The sequence below is a fragment of the Pezoporus flaviventris genome, unplaced genomic scaffold, assembly GCF_033815535.1.
Source record: "Pezoporus flaviventris isolate CSIRO_AGI_PZ_B2104156 unplaced genomic scaffold, CSIRO_AGI_Pfla_v1 ptg000031l, whole genome shotgun sequence".
Taxonomy (NCBI): Eukaryota; Metazoa; Chordata; class Aves; order Psittaciformes; family Psittacidae; genus Pezoporus; species Pezoporus flaviventris.
In genome coordinates, this window is record NW_026892579.1 from 11770202 (window position 1) to 11787042 (window position 16841).

The following is a 16841-nucleotide window of genomic DNA, read 5'->3' on the forward strand; positions in this document are numbered from 1 at the left end:
TAGGCTAGTATGTAATTTAGTATAAACAAACACCATGCACATACATTTATATATATGGAAATTGAATTACAAAGTTTAAAAGTTTCCCAAGTAAACGTAGAGTACGTATAAAATAAAAAAAAAAAAAAATTAGTTATATCTAAAATATATTAAAAAAAATCAGAGTTCTGATATTTTGCATAACAGTCAAATTAGGAGCATCAAATAGTAAGAAATCTCTATTAATGGCTTTGAAAGGATTTTTGTTGCATTGTTGGGGTTTTTTTGTTTGGTTAGGTTTTTTTTTAAACATAGGATATTTAAAATGTACAATTTTAATTATGGAAGAAATTTTGAAGTTTCAATACAGATTTAATTTAAAAAATAACATCAAGAAGATTGAGATATCTAAACCTATGGTTACAAAAAACACAAACAGCATATTTTTGTTATTGTTTTTTTTCAAATTTTTCTCCCTGTAAAAAAGCTGACTACCACTCCATCAGATCTGTTCAGCTGGCATTTTGGGCTGCTATAGGGTCAGAACATAGAAACCAGATATGGTTCTGCAACAAAACTACATGCCAGTAGACTTCTGAGAAGTGATAAAGTCCTGGGAGCCCTGACCCCTTCTCAGAATAGAGCTACGGAATAGCTCAAGGAATAATCTTTCAGGTGGTTATCATGCATTATGCAGACTTCAATACAAAGATAATATCACATAGTTCCATCCTTACTTACAGTATGAATTACAGTTTATTATTATTTTGCCTATCAATATATTTTCCTCTGCAGTAGACACAGCTGCAACTGAAACACAGAGTATACTCACAGATGTAAGGATCTTGATGATTACAATATAAAGGAGGAAAAAAGATATTCAGAATTTCAGAAGACAATTAAAAATAAAAGAAACACTGGGATGTTTAGAAGGTAAGTTAGTGTGAAGCAGACTACAGAGAAAACTGATCAAGAGTCCACAGCTGGCAGTATACTATAGACTATTGAGAGAAAAGCAGCATAGAAAAATCACGTGAAGAGATTTAAATGAGAGAACTGCCTTTTTTTAAAGCAGTATTTTCTAGACTTAAAAAAAGGAAGGTGATGAAGAAGAAAATATGTTTCTATGAGCTGTAGTACTTCATACTGTTCCCCTGTACTGCTACAAAATGAATATTCAGTAATATGCTTTCTGCCTAACAGAAATGTATTTATTAAGCACAAAAAGTTAAAGTTACAAAAGTAATCTAGTACATGTGTTTTCTGCACCAGAAAAATTTTTGGTTCCCTTTGTTATTCTGAGTACCACCCTTATAATGTCTTCAAAGCTGAAAAGTTACTGCAATTATCAAAACTTTTACTAAACCATAGCTGAAGTATAAAAGGCAGTTACAAGTGAGCAATGTGTAACACCAGTTTGAAGTCCTCATGTTTCTTTTATTTCGATACGTGTAAAGAGGACAGATGCTTATAAAACACCACTAACAAAAGATACCCCCTAAGAGAAAGTGTAACCTGGATTACAAAAAGCAGTTGCTACCACAAAATTTAGGAATCTACTATTGTGAGCTTTACAAGTCCAGACATGGTGTTTTTTGTTGATAGCATTGCTACTTATATTTATGTGACTTACCTTTTCTTGAGATCATTATATGAAATAAAATCATGCAAGTGTAAGTATTACCATAGAAAATCAATATGATGCATACAGTACATGAACTCAAACCTCACCAATACACAGATAGAATCGTAAATTAAATTTTAACACCTCAAGTTATTGTTTCTTATGTAATCTTACATGAATTTGGTTCTTGTCCCAGTACTGTTATCACTGATCTGGAATCAAGTATACAATGATTGTTAACTAAGTGTACAGATGATAGGCTGGTTGAATACTGAGTAATGAAAGGAACCGGCCACTTAATAGAGATAGGACTTTATTCTGGAAAGCAGTAATTCTAGAAAGCAATTAGGAAAAATGTGAAGCAAAGTTATATATTGGTGGAATTCTTCAACTAAAATCGTAGGCAGGAAATCTGGGTACAATGCAACAGGAGTAAAGGGAGGGTCAGGTGGAATTACTAAGAAACATTACTTGAAAATGCAGCAGTTGTTATGCATATAAAATTTGAAAACTTGTGAAGGGCAGTGGGAAGAAAAAAAGACATACTAATATGCTAGAAAAGATGCTTTTACTTTAAGGTACTCTAAGAGGTTTATTTTCATTTTATAAAAAGAGAATCACAACAGATGATATTAAATAACGGTACAAGAGAAAATTGTGGTAAAACTGTGCTGGTCTTAGCATAACAAGAATTTATGTCTGAAAGTTAGTCACCCATGTTCCAATTATATATCAGGTATGTATTTTTCAATTAGTAGAATAAATGAAACAAAGGACTTTAGTTTGTAGACCCACAAATAAAAACAGACTTTATAAGTGAACAAGTGACACACTGGGTGGAATTTCATGGTTTATGTTAAATAAACGGTTTGAAGCACACTGACATTTTTATCTATGTACATATGAAAATACATTCTAGTTTGAAATGTCAAAATATATCTGTTGGTAAGTAAAAGCTTCTTATTGAAGAATAAAACTGATAGGAAGTGAATTCTTTTCTTGATATTTACAAATTCATGATAATGGTGGCAGCAGACAAACTGGAAGGTTTTTCATTTTGTTTGAAATTAAAATTACTATTTCTAAATTATGATGTGAAATTCGGGAACATTTATTTTTATGTAACTAAATATATACAATTATAAATAAAAATACCTCATTCACAACTGAATTTGTCAACAATGGAAATAAAAAGTAAGCTACTTAAAATATTTATTTGATCTAGTTCAAATAACCCAATTAAATTTTTATATTATTAAAAATGTCAATTTAATAATCAAGTAATAATGGTAATGAAAATAAATGTTAAATACTTAGTACTTTCATTAGAGGTAATGGTGTTAGATTAGCAAATGAAATCAATAAATTTTGCTGGCTAGAATTGTCAGGCTCACAGCCAAACCACTTTCTTAAACAAACACCTTTTGTCCTCTCATATAGTACTAAACCAAAAATCTTTGTGAAGAAACCAGACAATTATGTCAATAATAATGAAAGTGAATTTACTAATCAGCTAAAATAACTCCACAATTGAGATAATGTACCTACCATTTGGATAAAAGTAAATATCCATGACTAGCTTAACAGCTGGAGTTCATTCATGATGCAGTAATTTCTAAGTAACTATAACATATACTACAGAGTGTTTATTAGTGTTGTAATTAGTACAGCAAATTATATTATCTTTTCAGTATAACTGTACTTCTGGAAAAGCAAATATAATTACTTACCAAGATGGTGGTAACGATTAAAGAACGATTAGACAAGGAATCTGTGATGTTTGCTGGTTTTCCTTTCTGATTCTCTGTCATGTTAAGCCCACTCAATGGATCCCAAGTTCCTACCTATAAAACAGTAAATTACCATGTAAATTTTCTATTAGTTACATTTCAGCATCCAGAAAAGAACACTATGAGGAAAAAAAGATTGCTGACCTGAAAAAAAAAAAAAAAATTATTGAAACCTGTTCTATTATTGTTGGTCATTATGTTTAAAGTCTACTTATTTAATATATGATTCATAATACCTCAAAGTGTTTTGTGAAGTGTAACATTAAGTGGAAAAATTGATGCACAGAATATCTAAAGCTACTGAATACTTTTTTCATTCTTCAAGGTAAACCACATCTGAAGGTAACTTAAAAGTTAGTTGGAAATTTATTGAAGAGCAAAGACCATAGTCTCTACAGAAGGATCTACCCTTTTCCGTGACCAGAGAGAATGGCACAGCAGAAAGATGTTTTGGGGTAAATGTAATGGAGAAGACTGAAAGTAGGTTAAGTGCAATAGCTTAACTGATTTACAGATAAATATTCAGTATGTAGCTCTTTTGACATTTTATAACTTGAAATTCTTATTCCAATAAATTCAACAGGATTTTTATCCAAGCAAGAAGGTCCAGGTTTATGCTTTATGGTTCAGCTCAAGGATAGTCTCATGTGCTACATCATAAGTTATGTGGCTTATGAATACATACTTTATCTTCAATTTCATCACTCTAAAACTAAACTGGGCAAGCAGTAAACATGCTATATAAGTTTTAGACATCAGAATGCTTGTATTACTCCACTGTCTTGTCTTAAAAAAACTCCAACAAACCAGAAATATTTCTTTTCTGTTTCTAGACAGGACTTGAAATATCATTACAGATATAAAGCATATCTATACTAAAAATTAATGACATTTTTAAACTATATCTAGAAAGAAAACATTCTGTGAGGTCTGATTTTGAGTATATATAAATATATATATGCATATATAAACACATATTTATTTTTTTTAATCTTAAATACTGATTCCTGAGAAATTTTTTATATACTTTTAAGTGATTTGTTACAGTACAGCTGCTTAGTAAGTTTGGGATGCAATCAGGTATGGGTTAAATAAAGAGAGTTTAATTTCTAAAACTGATAACACAGCAGAATATTAATTAGCAGAAGCTGTAATAGAGGAAAGACAAATTTGCTTTAAGATTTTCTGTTCCACAGAAGTTAATATTTTAGATTTCTTCTTTGCATAACACTTAGTTCCAAGTTGTCACTCCTATGAATGGCTGTGATTCTTGAATTTTGGCCATTCAGTCCCTCATAAACTGATGAAAGAAGCATGAAGGGCAGAAAGAACATGTGTGTCTCAGAAAAATAACTGTAAAATAAGATCTAACATATAATTTCAAAGTATTGAAACCAAACCTTACTACAAAAAGCTTTTATTCATTTACTTTTTTAATATTATTTCATTTAGTGCCTTGAAAGGTTTTTAGAAAACCTAGAATGTTCAGACTTGCAGCTTGACCACAATTAAAAAAACTGTAAAAGAATTGAGAATTTAGGTGCGGTGTTCTGTTAATTATGGCAATCACAGTGTTTGCTTTACTTCAAAGACCAAACTAGAATATAGTAGCAAGGAATGACAAAGGTGGGAACTTGAGCCTGTCCCTGGCTCTTCCTTCACTTAAATGAAGCTAGACAATTCTCCTTTATGAAATTCAATTTCAGGTACAAATTTCTAAGAAAACACTATCACCTTATTTGATCAAACCTAAATCCTAAATTCATTATATTTTATACTTTATTCAAGTTCATAATTAAAATTTATCTTGGCTAAAGCTAACACACTGCTAATTAAAATACTTCCTACTCTATTTTTTTAATGTAGCCACAGTCACAAGCAAATAAATAAACAACTGTCAGAATTTGGGATTTATATAACTATATAGACTATCTGTGGCATTACTTTAAAAAGAAACTTGTCTCAACAAATTATTGCATTATTTTTCTAGATGAGGTTAACTGTACTTATATTGCTATTTTTGTGAATAAAAAAATCTAAGAAGTGGACAAAAAACATATGTTCCAAACAAGACATTCTTTGCATTATCTTTATTAATGAGCTCTAACCCAACAACTTATACCACAGATGTAGATATATTCTAATATGTATAAGCACCCAGATCACACAAATATCTTTTTAAATTTGTTGCTTCTAGAGAAAACTGTGCATAAACACTGCAGCAAATCCATTCTTTTCTATTTGCTTGAGCACATTTATAATTTTAAAGTAGCCTTTTGAACAGAACTGTTAATGTGTTTCCACTATAAAATTTTAAAAGCCAAAAAGGTACAAAAAGTAAATTGGAGTATTCTATTACATATAACCGCAGTTCAAACAACTTAAAATTTACTTCTACAGCATTAAATTTATTTCCAACAAAATTTCAAGTTTTCTTAAAAAGTGAAATAAATTGGTATTCTAATATGTGTTATTAAAAATATTTTCAAGACAAATCCAAAATATAGCCACCATGTAAGCTACTATGAATAAATATAACTTTAACCAAGCCAAAACCAGTAAAATAATTCATCATCCCCCCCCAAAAAATGAAGCATTGCACAGTTCTGTAACTTAAAATTTACTGAGTTTACATATACTCTATAGTTTACTGATCATCATTTTCTTGAGTTGTTATCCAAAAATATTCAATAGATTAAAGTAGCTTTCCTACTTTGGCATGTTTGAGAAAAAGCGATCTATTTTTACAAGTAAGCCAGTATTGTTTCAATTATTCTTCTTTTTGAACTTTCAAAACTCTCCTGAGAAAAGTAATATATATTTTTTTTGGCTCTATGTTGAGCAAAACAGCACATACTATTCACAATGAAGAATCACAAGCATTGTATTAGGAAGGATCGCTGATCTTCTGCAGTGGTACCATCTAACTATGCAGCCAAATTCAGAGCAAAGTCCCCAAGAACTGAATAATGTGTCTCCAGTTTACCATCTTTGCTTTCCACTATTCTATTTCTAGAATATCTTTTCTATGAGATATCTCAGAGAGTAGTTAGCAATATCGGTGATTACATAAAAAAAAATTCTTTATACTGCATTGTACGTAATATTAGTTCTTTTTATGCCTTTCCATTTGCAAAATGCTTAATTTATTTTGCTTTCTTCAGATACATTAATATGCTTGCTTTCTTTGCAAATACCATGTTAATAACAATAATGCTGGCTTCCATAGATCTGTTATCTCGTTTTTTTCCCCTAATTTTTACAAAACCTTCTGTTTATGTCACTGATTTTTCCCATGTCATTAATAAAGATACTAAATAGAGCAAGATCTTACATTGATATACTGGACAATGAATTACAACTCATTTTGTGTCATTTTTCTTCATCCTGTGTGTAAAGTCCTGAGCAAGGTTGCCAGTCAGTTGTTAACATCTTTATTCAAGAAATGTGTTTCTTCATCAGTGAAAACTTTTCTTAACAAAAATGGTATTAAATTCAGGTGTTTTTTATCTCCCTAAAGTATAAAGTAATTTTCCTTATGATGCATCTCCAGTGTAAAATACTGATTGACTGATTATAATTTAAATGATATTTTACTTATAATACTGGATTGTCACAGTTTTGGATTTTCATTGTGCTTGATCACAAATTGTTTCAATGTGTCCAGAGTGTCTGTTGGCAAATTTTGCTGTATCTTGCATCATTAGCAGCACTCTGATTTTTATAATTTTTTTCATTTTCATCTGACAATGCCAGACATGAATTTTTATTTGGAAATACATACTACTTATTTATGTTTGATTATCACTTTTCATTTAGAGTTTCAGGAACAGATATCTTATGTAAAATCTGAGATCACACATGGCATTATTTTATTTTTTTTTCTGTTGTCAGTGACTTCAGAAGTTATTGTACTTAAAATACATAATTTAGGTAATTTCCCATTATACTAACCAGGAAATTTATCTAGGACATTTTTTCCCCAATTCTCAAAAAAAAAAAATTAAAAAATAGGTTTTCTAGAAATACTTCACAATAACTCTTTTCCTGACATGAATGTTTTTCTCCTCAAGATATATCATTTTGTCACAAAAACATTTCAGACTACAGCTGAAATTTTTGAACTGTTGTCCTTCACATAAGATGTCATTCACCAATATTTTGAAAGAAGTTAGATGAAATAATAGATATTTACAGTATGTAAAAATTGCACATAGCGCAGAAAATTCTCACATCCCCATCTTCTCTCATCCCACAAAAATGAATGAATGAATGAATGAATGAATGAATGAATGAATGAATGAATGAATAAATAAATAAATAAATAAATAAAAACTCTTTGGGAACTCTAAGTACATAGGAAGAGAGGCTTGATAAGGTGGTAGTTTGCAAGGAACAGTGGGAACACAAAAGAAAAGGACAAAGATGGTGAGTCTGAAGAAAAAAGAGAAAGCGGATGGAAAAGGCAAAGAGATGTAGAGGGACAAGTGGACAGGGATCAGATGGAAAGGGAAATGGGCAGGGATGGGGTAAAGGAGAGAAGGAGAAAAGAGAGGGGGAAAGAGCAGGGTGAGAAGGACAGCATAGCAGAAAGCAGGAGAGGAGCACTGGGATGTAGAGAGAAGTGTACATGTGAAGGAAGGAAGGCAGGGGACAGAGATGGAGGAGGATTTAACACAGCTTTAATAAAGACAGTCTGAAGGGAAAATAAAATTTTAAAGAAAACAAAAATAATAATAATAAAAACCACACTAATTTGAGACAGCTTTTTTAAATGAAAGACTGGTTAAAACATATTCTTTCTACTAGGAAGTGTCCAGCTCTAGAGTTTAATGGGCTCACCCTGATTTCAAGTATAGGATATTCTTTCAGAATAACCAAGTTTTCTTCAGAGAAAAATATTTTTCAGCATTGATTTATCTTTCTCAGTAAAAGACCTTATATTTACTAAGCAGTTCAATCTGATGTGCTTAATTTTCCTTTTCCGAATCTCTTATCATTGCACCCTACAGAAACTTCTCTGCTCTTGCACACACGTATCTTTGTGTGTCATTCCTCATCATTCTTTGACAGTATTTTCCTAACTTCTAAACTTTCTTAATACATGATAACTAATTCCTAGTGCTCTTTTCAAAGACTGTTATCATGTTTTACTGAAAGAATGTTATCACATCCCTTTATTGCAGGGCCATGAGCAGTGGAGGCAATAAAAATATCTTCCTCTTCTGTGAACTTCCGTATAGGGAGCGCAAGCACATACTGGTTATTTTTAGGCATCCATATCCTTTTCACAACTGTTTTCTCTTACATATCTTTCATTATTATTGTTTCACAAGTTAACTTTTTCCTATTAGGGTTTTTAGAGTACAATATTTCCTGTTGAGTTTTATTTTCTGTTTCTAAACTCTGTAGAACTTTCTGTTTTATTTCTATATTCTCAGCAGGGTACACATCTAATATACTCACAACTGAGATGTTTTTTAACGAGAAAACCTATGTTTCTTGGTGGTTCTTAAATTCCACCCAATGTTCTTACAGCTAATCTTGATTACAGAGACTTCCTTTCCTCATTTTCAACAGTTGTGACATGCATGAAGACTCTTCAGCCACTACTGACATACTTAGCTATTTCTATGTCATCAATTCTTTTATTTATGTTTCCAGTAAGGAAGACTGATTGCATAATACCTAGTCTACTTATACACAAAGCTAATTTACTTTCCAAGTCTAATCACAGCTATATTCATCTCCTCCCCTTCCCCTCCCCCTCCTTAAGTTTTTCAACCCCTTCATGGAATACTTCATAGGAAGAATCTTTACTATCAGTACATTGCTGAATGTTTAAAAACATAGTTTAGTCCTTTAATAATAGGTTTACCACAGGATATTCTAAAATATGTTATTACCTATGGAAGTGTTTCAAAACAAGCTCACGGCTTCTGAACCTTTTCAAAAATCTTCCTAGTAAAAGAATATTAATATTCTAAAAGTAATATTGAGGGGGAAGTTTTGGATTTGTTCTTTATTCTATTTCCTCCATTCAATGATTTATAAAGGAAAGGGAATACAACTCTGTTGTATGGTGTCTTCCGTTAAATTCTTTTTTTTATTTGTGGCCACAATATCACCTTGGGGGAATAGCTAATAATCCTTTATCTGAAGATGAAGGAAAACATAATGATTACAGAACACCAAATGCCATAGCTATATACAAATGACAAGGCAGATGCAAACTGCAAAACCTTTGTCTGCTGATCACAAGTGTGAGATGCAGCTTCCTGCATTGCTTCTCCATGACAGGGTGGTTGGAGAAGAGAGAGAAGGTGATCTGATTTCAGATCATCATGGTGTCGTGTAGGCAGGATGAATATCTGTACATATTTCCCAGCACCTTTAATTCAAACATGAACAATTTTAGGCTACACAGAAGATAGACAAGCCTCTCTTAATTTTTTATTTATTTCTTTTTACAATTTACAGAAGGAATCTTTGTATTCCAAGAAAGGAATCAACATTCCGTCTTAAAAAAACAGAAAACTGACAAAATGAAAGAGTTTTTCTCATTCTGTTTAGAAGTAATTAATCTTGAATTAGTAAGATGTAAAGAAAATGCAAAATACACATACCCACAGGTTCACACATGAGGATAGGCAATGGATTAGAATGATAACTAAAACTAAACTCAATATAGACTGAAGGATATTAATGCATGGCTCTTCCCGGCCCTCCTGAACCATAGAATCATAGAATAGTTAGGGTTGGAAAGGACCTTAAGATCATCTAGTACACATTTAAGAGGACAGTAACTGTCAGATGTCAAGATAACAGCTTTTACTAGAAGACTTTAAAACCAGATATGAAGTTAAGAACAGGTATTTTGTTTCATGTAACATCTGAAATGTTATTGAAAAGGCTACTACATTTAGGGGGTGGGTTTTGTTTTATTTCTCATCATTTTGGAGACAAATATCTTACACACCTTTTCAAGTCCTTCTTCCTTGAGGCTGATAACATCTAAATCAAAATCTGTCCTTAAGCCATTGGTTTTGTTGAAAGTTATCCTGCCTGTAAGGCCTTCCCAGTGGGCCTATGGAGAAAGAAAAAACAATTTCTATAAATAAATACCTCTTCTTTTGCCCTAAAAGAACAAATTTTATTTCTGCCAAAATGGAAACAAATTATTCACACTAACTAAATAATTTACCTTGTGATTGATTTTTAAAAAATTTATCTTGCATTCATTTATTGCGAATTAAATCAATCTTTCTTCAGTGTTCACACTCAATTTTTTAAACAATTCTCCATGTTAGCCAATAGACTATTCTTACTGCATGAGATAAAAGACTTTTTTTGTTTTCATTGCTCTATCATCTGTGCATATATTTCCCCTTCTGCTTCCCTACATGCCTCCACCTTCCCGTCCTAAAACTGCAATTTCTTTCATTGATGTGGATTTCATTTTTCTGTCATGAGATTTTAGTCAAATGAAGTTTTACTTTTGCAAGATGCTGAGTCCCCTGAAACTACACTGAGACAGCAAAAATTGAGGTCACTGAAACAGTCTTTCAGAGCCAATTCCTTAAATTTATTAAAGTACAGTACCTTCATTTCTTTATAACTGAAAGTCTGACTAATTCTAAAACTATATGGAAGTGGTGGAGAGACTGTGGAAAACAAAATTATTATCCTAATAAGACTCAATGCTAAAACCAAGGTTTTTATTTCATCACAAATAGTTTTATCACAGCATTTTAGAATGAGTAGAATGAGAAATACTGCATTAGGTATTACAGTACAAGACTTAAATACTCCATGGTGTTCATCTTTAGCACCTTAATTCTCTTGGCTTTATTTTAAATGACTGTCTGTATCTAAATAACATAATAGGAGACCAAGGCCACATACATTAATTCACCATGGGAGGGAAGGGCTGGGGGGGGGGGGGGGGCAGTGAGAGAGAGAAAAAAAGTCAAATCGGGGAATAATTTTCATTCTTGACTTCTTTGAACATATGCCAGTAATGAGTTGCTGAATTTTTCGCAATCAGTCTATGATCTACAGCTTGGGGGTTCAGGGCTTTGGATTTTTTTTGCCACGTGTTTGACACACACACTATACGTCCCAATGATTTACAAACAAAACTTTTATTTAGAATGCAGTTCTTTCATCTTTTTATGTTTCTCTGTTCCAACTTATACATCAGGAAAACCCATTTTCAAATAAAAATGTTGTCTTGGCTGATAAACTCCTTACACACAACAAGCTGAGAGATTCCCATTTACTGAAAAAAAAAAAAAAAAAGAAAAACGGCAGAATTCAAGTAGAATAGACACAAAACAAAGTAGGAGTAGGGAGAAAGGAAAGCAATGAAGCAGGACACTATTAGTGACTTACCTCCTTAATGAGACTCATAAAACGGGTCCCAAAGCGCCATGGTTTGTGGCGATTGCACTGTAGTGAACTGACAGTCATTTGTGGGAACTGCTGGACAGCCACTGACACCACATGAACTGCATCATACATTAGTGCTGCATCCGTCTGAAATTAGAATGAAATTGGAACCATGAACACACAAAAAAAACATATGTGACAGCTCAGTAGTGAGAGAAGGAAACAAGAACTTAGCACTGCTCACTTTGTTAAAGAGAGCAAATGATCTGATTGCTTGTGTAACACTGTAAAATGCAACTCTATTGCCAAGTCCTAAATAAAATGCGTTGGAACCTTCAGACTCAGCTTTTCTCTTTTTAGTGCTGAAATAAGGGCCCAAATACCAATATTTCAGGATCACAGGAGAACACTGGTATCTCTAATCTCACGTTAACTTTAAAAAAAAAAAAAGTGCATTATGAGGCTATATATATCATTATATACATTTTTGATTCAAACCAGTCATTTTCATGAGTGAGGCAAAAGAAAAAAAAAATGAAGAGCAGATTATTAAGGTAGCTATGAAAGAAAGTGCGCAGACTAAGGAAATAATGATTTTCTGTATTGAAATTACCAGCTAGAGTCCCGCAGGTACTCAACTGATTCATTAACAACTTTTTTTATGGGTATCAGTTTAAATCCCTGTGACAGATCTATCCAGCATCTTCTATAAATAAGAGGCAAATTAGAATTACATTAAAATACACATGCATTTTAATAGTTTTCATGTCCCATCCTAAATAAATAGGCTCTTTATGCGTGGTATGTGTTAACCAATGTTGCATTAGCAAAGGGCAGAAGCAGCCACTCAGTACAGCCTGGCACGTTGTACAAGAAACTGACATCTCTCTCCTGTTCTATCTGATAAACAGAGGCAAGCCTTGGAACCAAATGCAAGAAAGGACTTTAGATTCAATTGGTAGAGATGACTGCTATGCCATCTGCTCAGCATACCTTAGAGGAAAACGACCTATTTCCCCTTCTCATTCACATAATTAGTGAGCTGTGAAATTAGTTCTTTAATGGATAGGAAACCTGGAGATTATTGCTCTTGTCACAATACAATACAGTTCAAAATGAGCTTATATAGTGCCTTTCACGCAAATGCATCCCAAGGCTCTTTACAATAAAACTAAACATAAAAATGCAAAAACGTTCCACCATAGCCCAGAAGCTACTGCTAAAGAGGAAAATATACGTTTACATTTAAATGGCGCTTCCAAGGAGAGATTTAAAAATTCAAACAGAAATAAATCCTAATTTTAAAATAGCCAGTATAATAGCTTTCAATGATCTCATATGCTAAGTAGATTATGCAGAAGCTCCAAATCAGTCAGAAAATATTTTTGCTGCCAAATTGTTCATTATCTTCAAGGCATTAAAGTGCTTTTAAGGCAAGCTGATACTTGACGAAGAGGCAGCAAAACACCAAATAGTTGGAATGACATGCTGAGTAAGCATCATACAAAGCTTAATATTCTAGAAGCAGTACTTGACAATAGTTGGAATCTAGACAACACTTTTAAAATAAACTACACAAAAGCGGTACACATTACTCTGGCTCAATCAGTGTTACTTCTAAATCTGTAGTCCTTGCACCAGTGGAAAAAAAACCTGAAATTGCTGTGAAGCTTTTGCAAAAGCAGCCCATGAAGAAGCAACCAGAAGTTGATTAATTGGATATAAATTTGAACATGGAACTGATAACACTCATCAGGAAGAATCAAATGGACATTATGCCAGATTCATAGCAAAATACATTTCTACCAGACTCTGTAAACCAGTGAGCTGGAAATCTGTAGGATGTCAAGACAGTCAACTCCAGTGCAAGCATTAAAAAACAGATTTCAGTTTTAGACATAATTCAAATTCTGATAGTATTCTTCATATTTGACTGACAAATATTGCTTCACTGGAAATAAATCTACATCAGAATGTACTTCTTTTCAATGCACACAGCATAAACTAATCACTGACTGGAAGCTTGATTTTTAGATAGTACGAGATAAAATCTTTATTTACATAAGATGAGATTCCACAATCCACCTTTTTTAGGACGATTAAAGTTAAATGTAGGCTTAAATGCTTATACTGAATAAAGATAGAACCATATACTCATACTCAAAAAATACTGGTTTAGGGTGAAATCATTAACTTTACTGCAAGAGAAATAAACAGCACAGAACTCAAGAAAATATATAAAGTATATAATTGAATTGCAGGTTGGTCTCGCCTCTTGGTTTGTCACTTTACCTTTCCACTGAGAGACAGGAATTGATAGCTATTGGCCTAGCTCATTAGCTAGCTCATTCATTCGCTTTATGTCTCACTGCCCTTTGTCCATACAGTTTTCTTTTAAATCACACTGTTGAAACTAGACTTTGTAGTACAGGATGTACTGCAGGTTTCAGCAAGAGCCTGTTTGAGAACCAGGAGGAAACATCCCTAAATTAATTTTTTAGGATTTTCTTTCATCTAAACAATAATTTACACTCTGGAAGGAAGAAGATGTAGAAATTTCAAGAGTAGCAGTGGTTCTTGAATTTCAGATGGAAACCTGCTGCAGTGTTTCCATTTGCTGAAGTGCACATAAAACAAGAAAAATATGGTATTGAAAAGTTACATTAGTATTCTTTTAGTCAACTCATATGAACCTCTTAAGAATTACACAGTATTTCACAAACGTATCTTTATACAGTTTCTGAATTGAAGGTTGGGGAACTTTTTAGATGGACAGTGCTATTTATTATTCATGATGAATTTCTTGGATATAGATAAACTAATCTAAAATACTGATCATGATACTGTCATTTTTTTTTCTACTACTACAAAAGAAAAAAAATTACAACTACAGAAGCTACAAAAACTTTTCATCAAATTGAAATATATTGACATTAAGTGATTAAGATGTCACATGACATCTGTAACCACAAGTATTTTTCAGTTGAGTCAATCAAATAACAAGGAAGTTTGTAACACTTAGAAGTAACAGCTTAATCAAATACATTATTTCAGTCACAATATATCTCTGGTAGAGACAAACTACCAGTCTGTGATTTTTCTCCCGAAGTCAGTTGGGTATTACAAATTTTGTCTTGATATTGTTCTGTCATTCCTTTACCTCCTCTCTTACAGTGTGTGTTGTGTTTGCTTCTACTTTTTACATTTTTTTCTGTATAATCACTTTTGAGTCCTGCCAAACTACTTGCTAAATACTGTGTAAAAAATTGCATGGAAGTACTCTAGCTTTACTGTGAAAGGGCTCTGGTGGAGCCAGGCTCAATATAAAGAAGGTAGAAAAAATAAAAGCTAACTCTATTATTAGAGAAAGAGGCTATTATTTCTCTCTGGGCCCCCTCAGAATAAAAGATGGCTTTCTTTGTCTCCAGCCTCACCCAAAGATGTCAAAGGCACGTAAACTCTAGTGGATATATGCTGTGATTTTCATCACATGCTTGCTTGCCCTGGTTAATCAGTATTGTAGGGTTTGAGTTTGAGGACTTGGAGCCAGGGCAGGAGGTTGGAAAGGTTTTTATTGGTTTCTAACCTGTATGGGTGAAGCTGATGCAGAAGAAAACCACTATAGCCTGTATCTCAGCCAAGAAAAAATCTACCCCATGTAATGGAACTAACAAACTGCTTCTCTACTAAGTTGTTCTGCTATACAAAAGGTGTGATTTTTAATGACCTTCAGTATGGCTCATAGGTTGGGCAAGAATCATCTGAAAAATCCTGAAACCAAATGGTGTGTTTATGCACTACAGCTGCAGACTGAGATCTAGGTTTGTATTTTAAGACCTTCCAAAAAAAAAGTGAGAGAAAGGACTCACACTGACATACAGATAAAATCCAAACAAACCTTAAAGAACAGAGGAATCATGGTCTTCATAATCATCTTCAGACTAACTGTACATAAGAGTTCATTGGTGCGATTTGATATCTAACTCAACGAATGAGCTAACTTCTTTTGGAATACCTGTGCTTAATTAACTACTAAGGGTTAAAGAAAATATTGTAGAGTCCACATTTAATGACCTTGAATCATGACTTGTGTGTGCACCTTATTAACACAGCAATGTTTTTGTATGACATTTCCATTTACCTCCATCAAACTATATGAGGATTTCATGTACAATAAACCACTCCCCTCTGGTTATTATCTCAGTTCTCCAGAATTACCTCTAAAATGAAAAAATATGTGCTTTGATGTTAAAAGATGTAAAAACAAAGATGAAGGATTGCTAGGCCAACACTATTTCTTCATGAAATAGTATCAGAAAAAGTACACTTCTCAAACAGAAAAAGAAAAAAATCGTAATTCAGCTTTTACTGTAACAAATTTTACTCCTCTATAATCTATAAATTAAAAAAAAAGTACTGTTACATAGGTGTGATTTGAAAGAATTTTCAATTACTCAACTACATGTGATTAAAAACAGTTTGAAAGCAGGAAAAAACCTTCAGGTTTTCAATTAAATATTAAATTTGTGTGATTGATTTTCCCTGTAATTAAATTTATTACTAATAAAAGTCTATGAAGAAATATGGTCTTCTACTTAAAAGGTGATCTGTGAAGTACTTGAAAACACCACAAAAATTTTCTACATCAAGTGACATATGAAATAAGTCAAAAGAGAAGCTTAATAATTTTTTTTTCTTTAGTATTTGATCTAGTGTGGATCCTAGGCAAGGATGAATTATTCACAATGAAAATAATTCATTTTCTTAGATCAAAAGGTTCTTCTATTTAGAAATCTGTGATGCACAAGACCTCATAATTGCCGTGTTTGCCAAAGGTTTTCAGCAGTTGTGGTGAACTCTTTTTCCACAGAAAAGGAGCCAGAGAAGAGGGCCAAAGATTTTAGGAAAAGAAAAAAAAAAAAAAAAACAGAAAAAAAATCACAAAACGTTTAGTTAAGAAACTAACATTTTAAGAATGTCTTATTTATTTATTTAAAAAAAAATCTTAAATTTTAACAATTTAGGAAAATTAGACTTCTTAACCCTTTGCAAAATTC

At 32.5% G+C, this 16841-nt stretch overlaps 1 protein-coding gene across 8 annotated transcripts in view; it reads right to left on the reverse strand.

The window, feature by feature from the left end:
* The window catches only part of GRIK2 (glutamate ionotropic receptor kainate type subunit 2), a 407838-nt gene that overhangs the window by 172736 nt on the left and 218261 nt on the right, over positions 1 to 16841 (reverse strand). For 7 of the 8 annotated variants that reach the window (XM_061460222.1, XM_061460220.1, XM_061460221.1 and 4 more), the window contains 3 exons: positions 11788 to 11931; positions 10373 to 10480; positions 3334 to 3447 (listed from right to left, as the gene is read on the reverse strand). In XM_061460222.1, the coding sequence (XP_061316206.1) occupies positions 3334 to 3447; positions 10373 to 10480; positions 11788 to 11931 (366 nt within the window). The remainder of the gene's footprint in view (positions 1 to 3333; positions 3448 to 10372; positions 10481 to 11787; positions 11932 to 16841) is intronic. The other variant, XM_061460224.1, reaches the window with a different exon arrangement.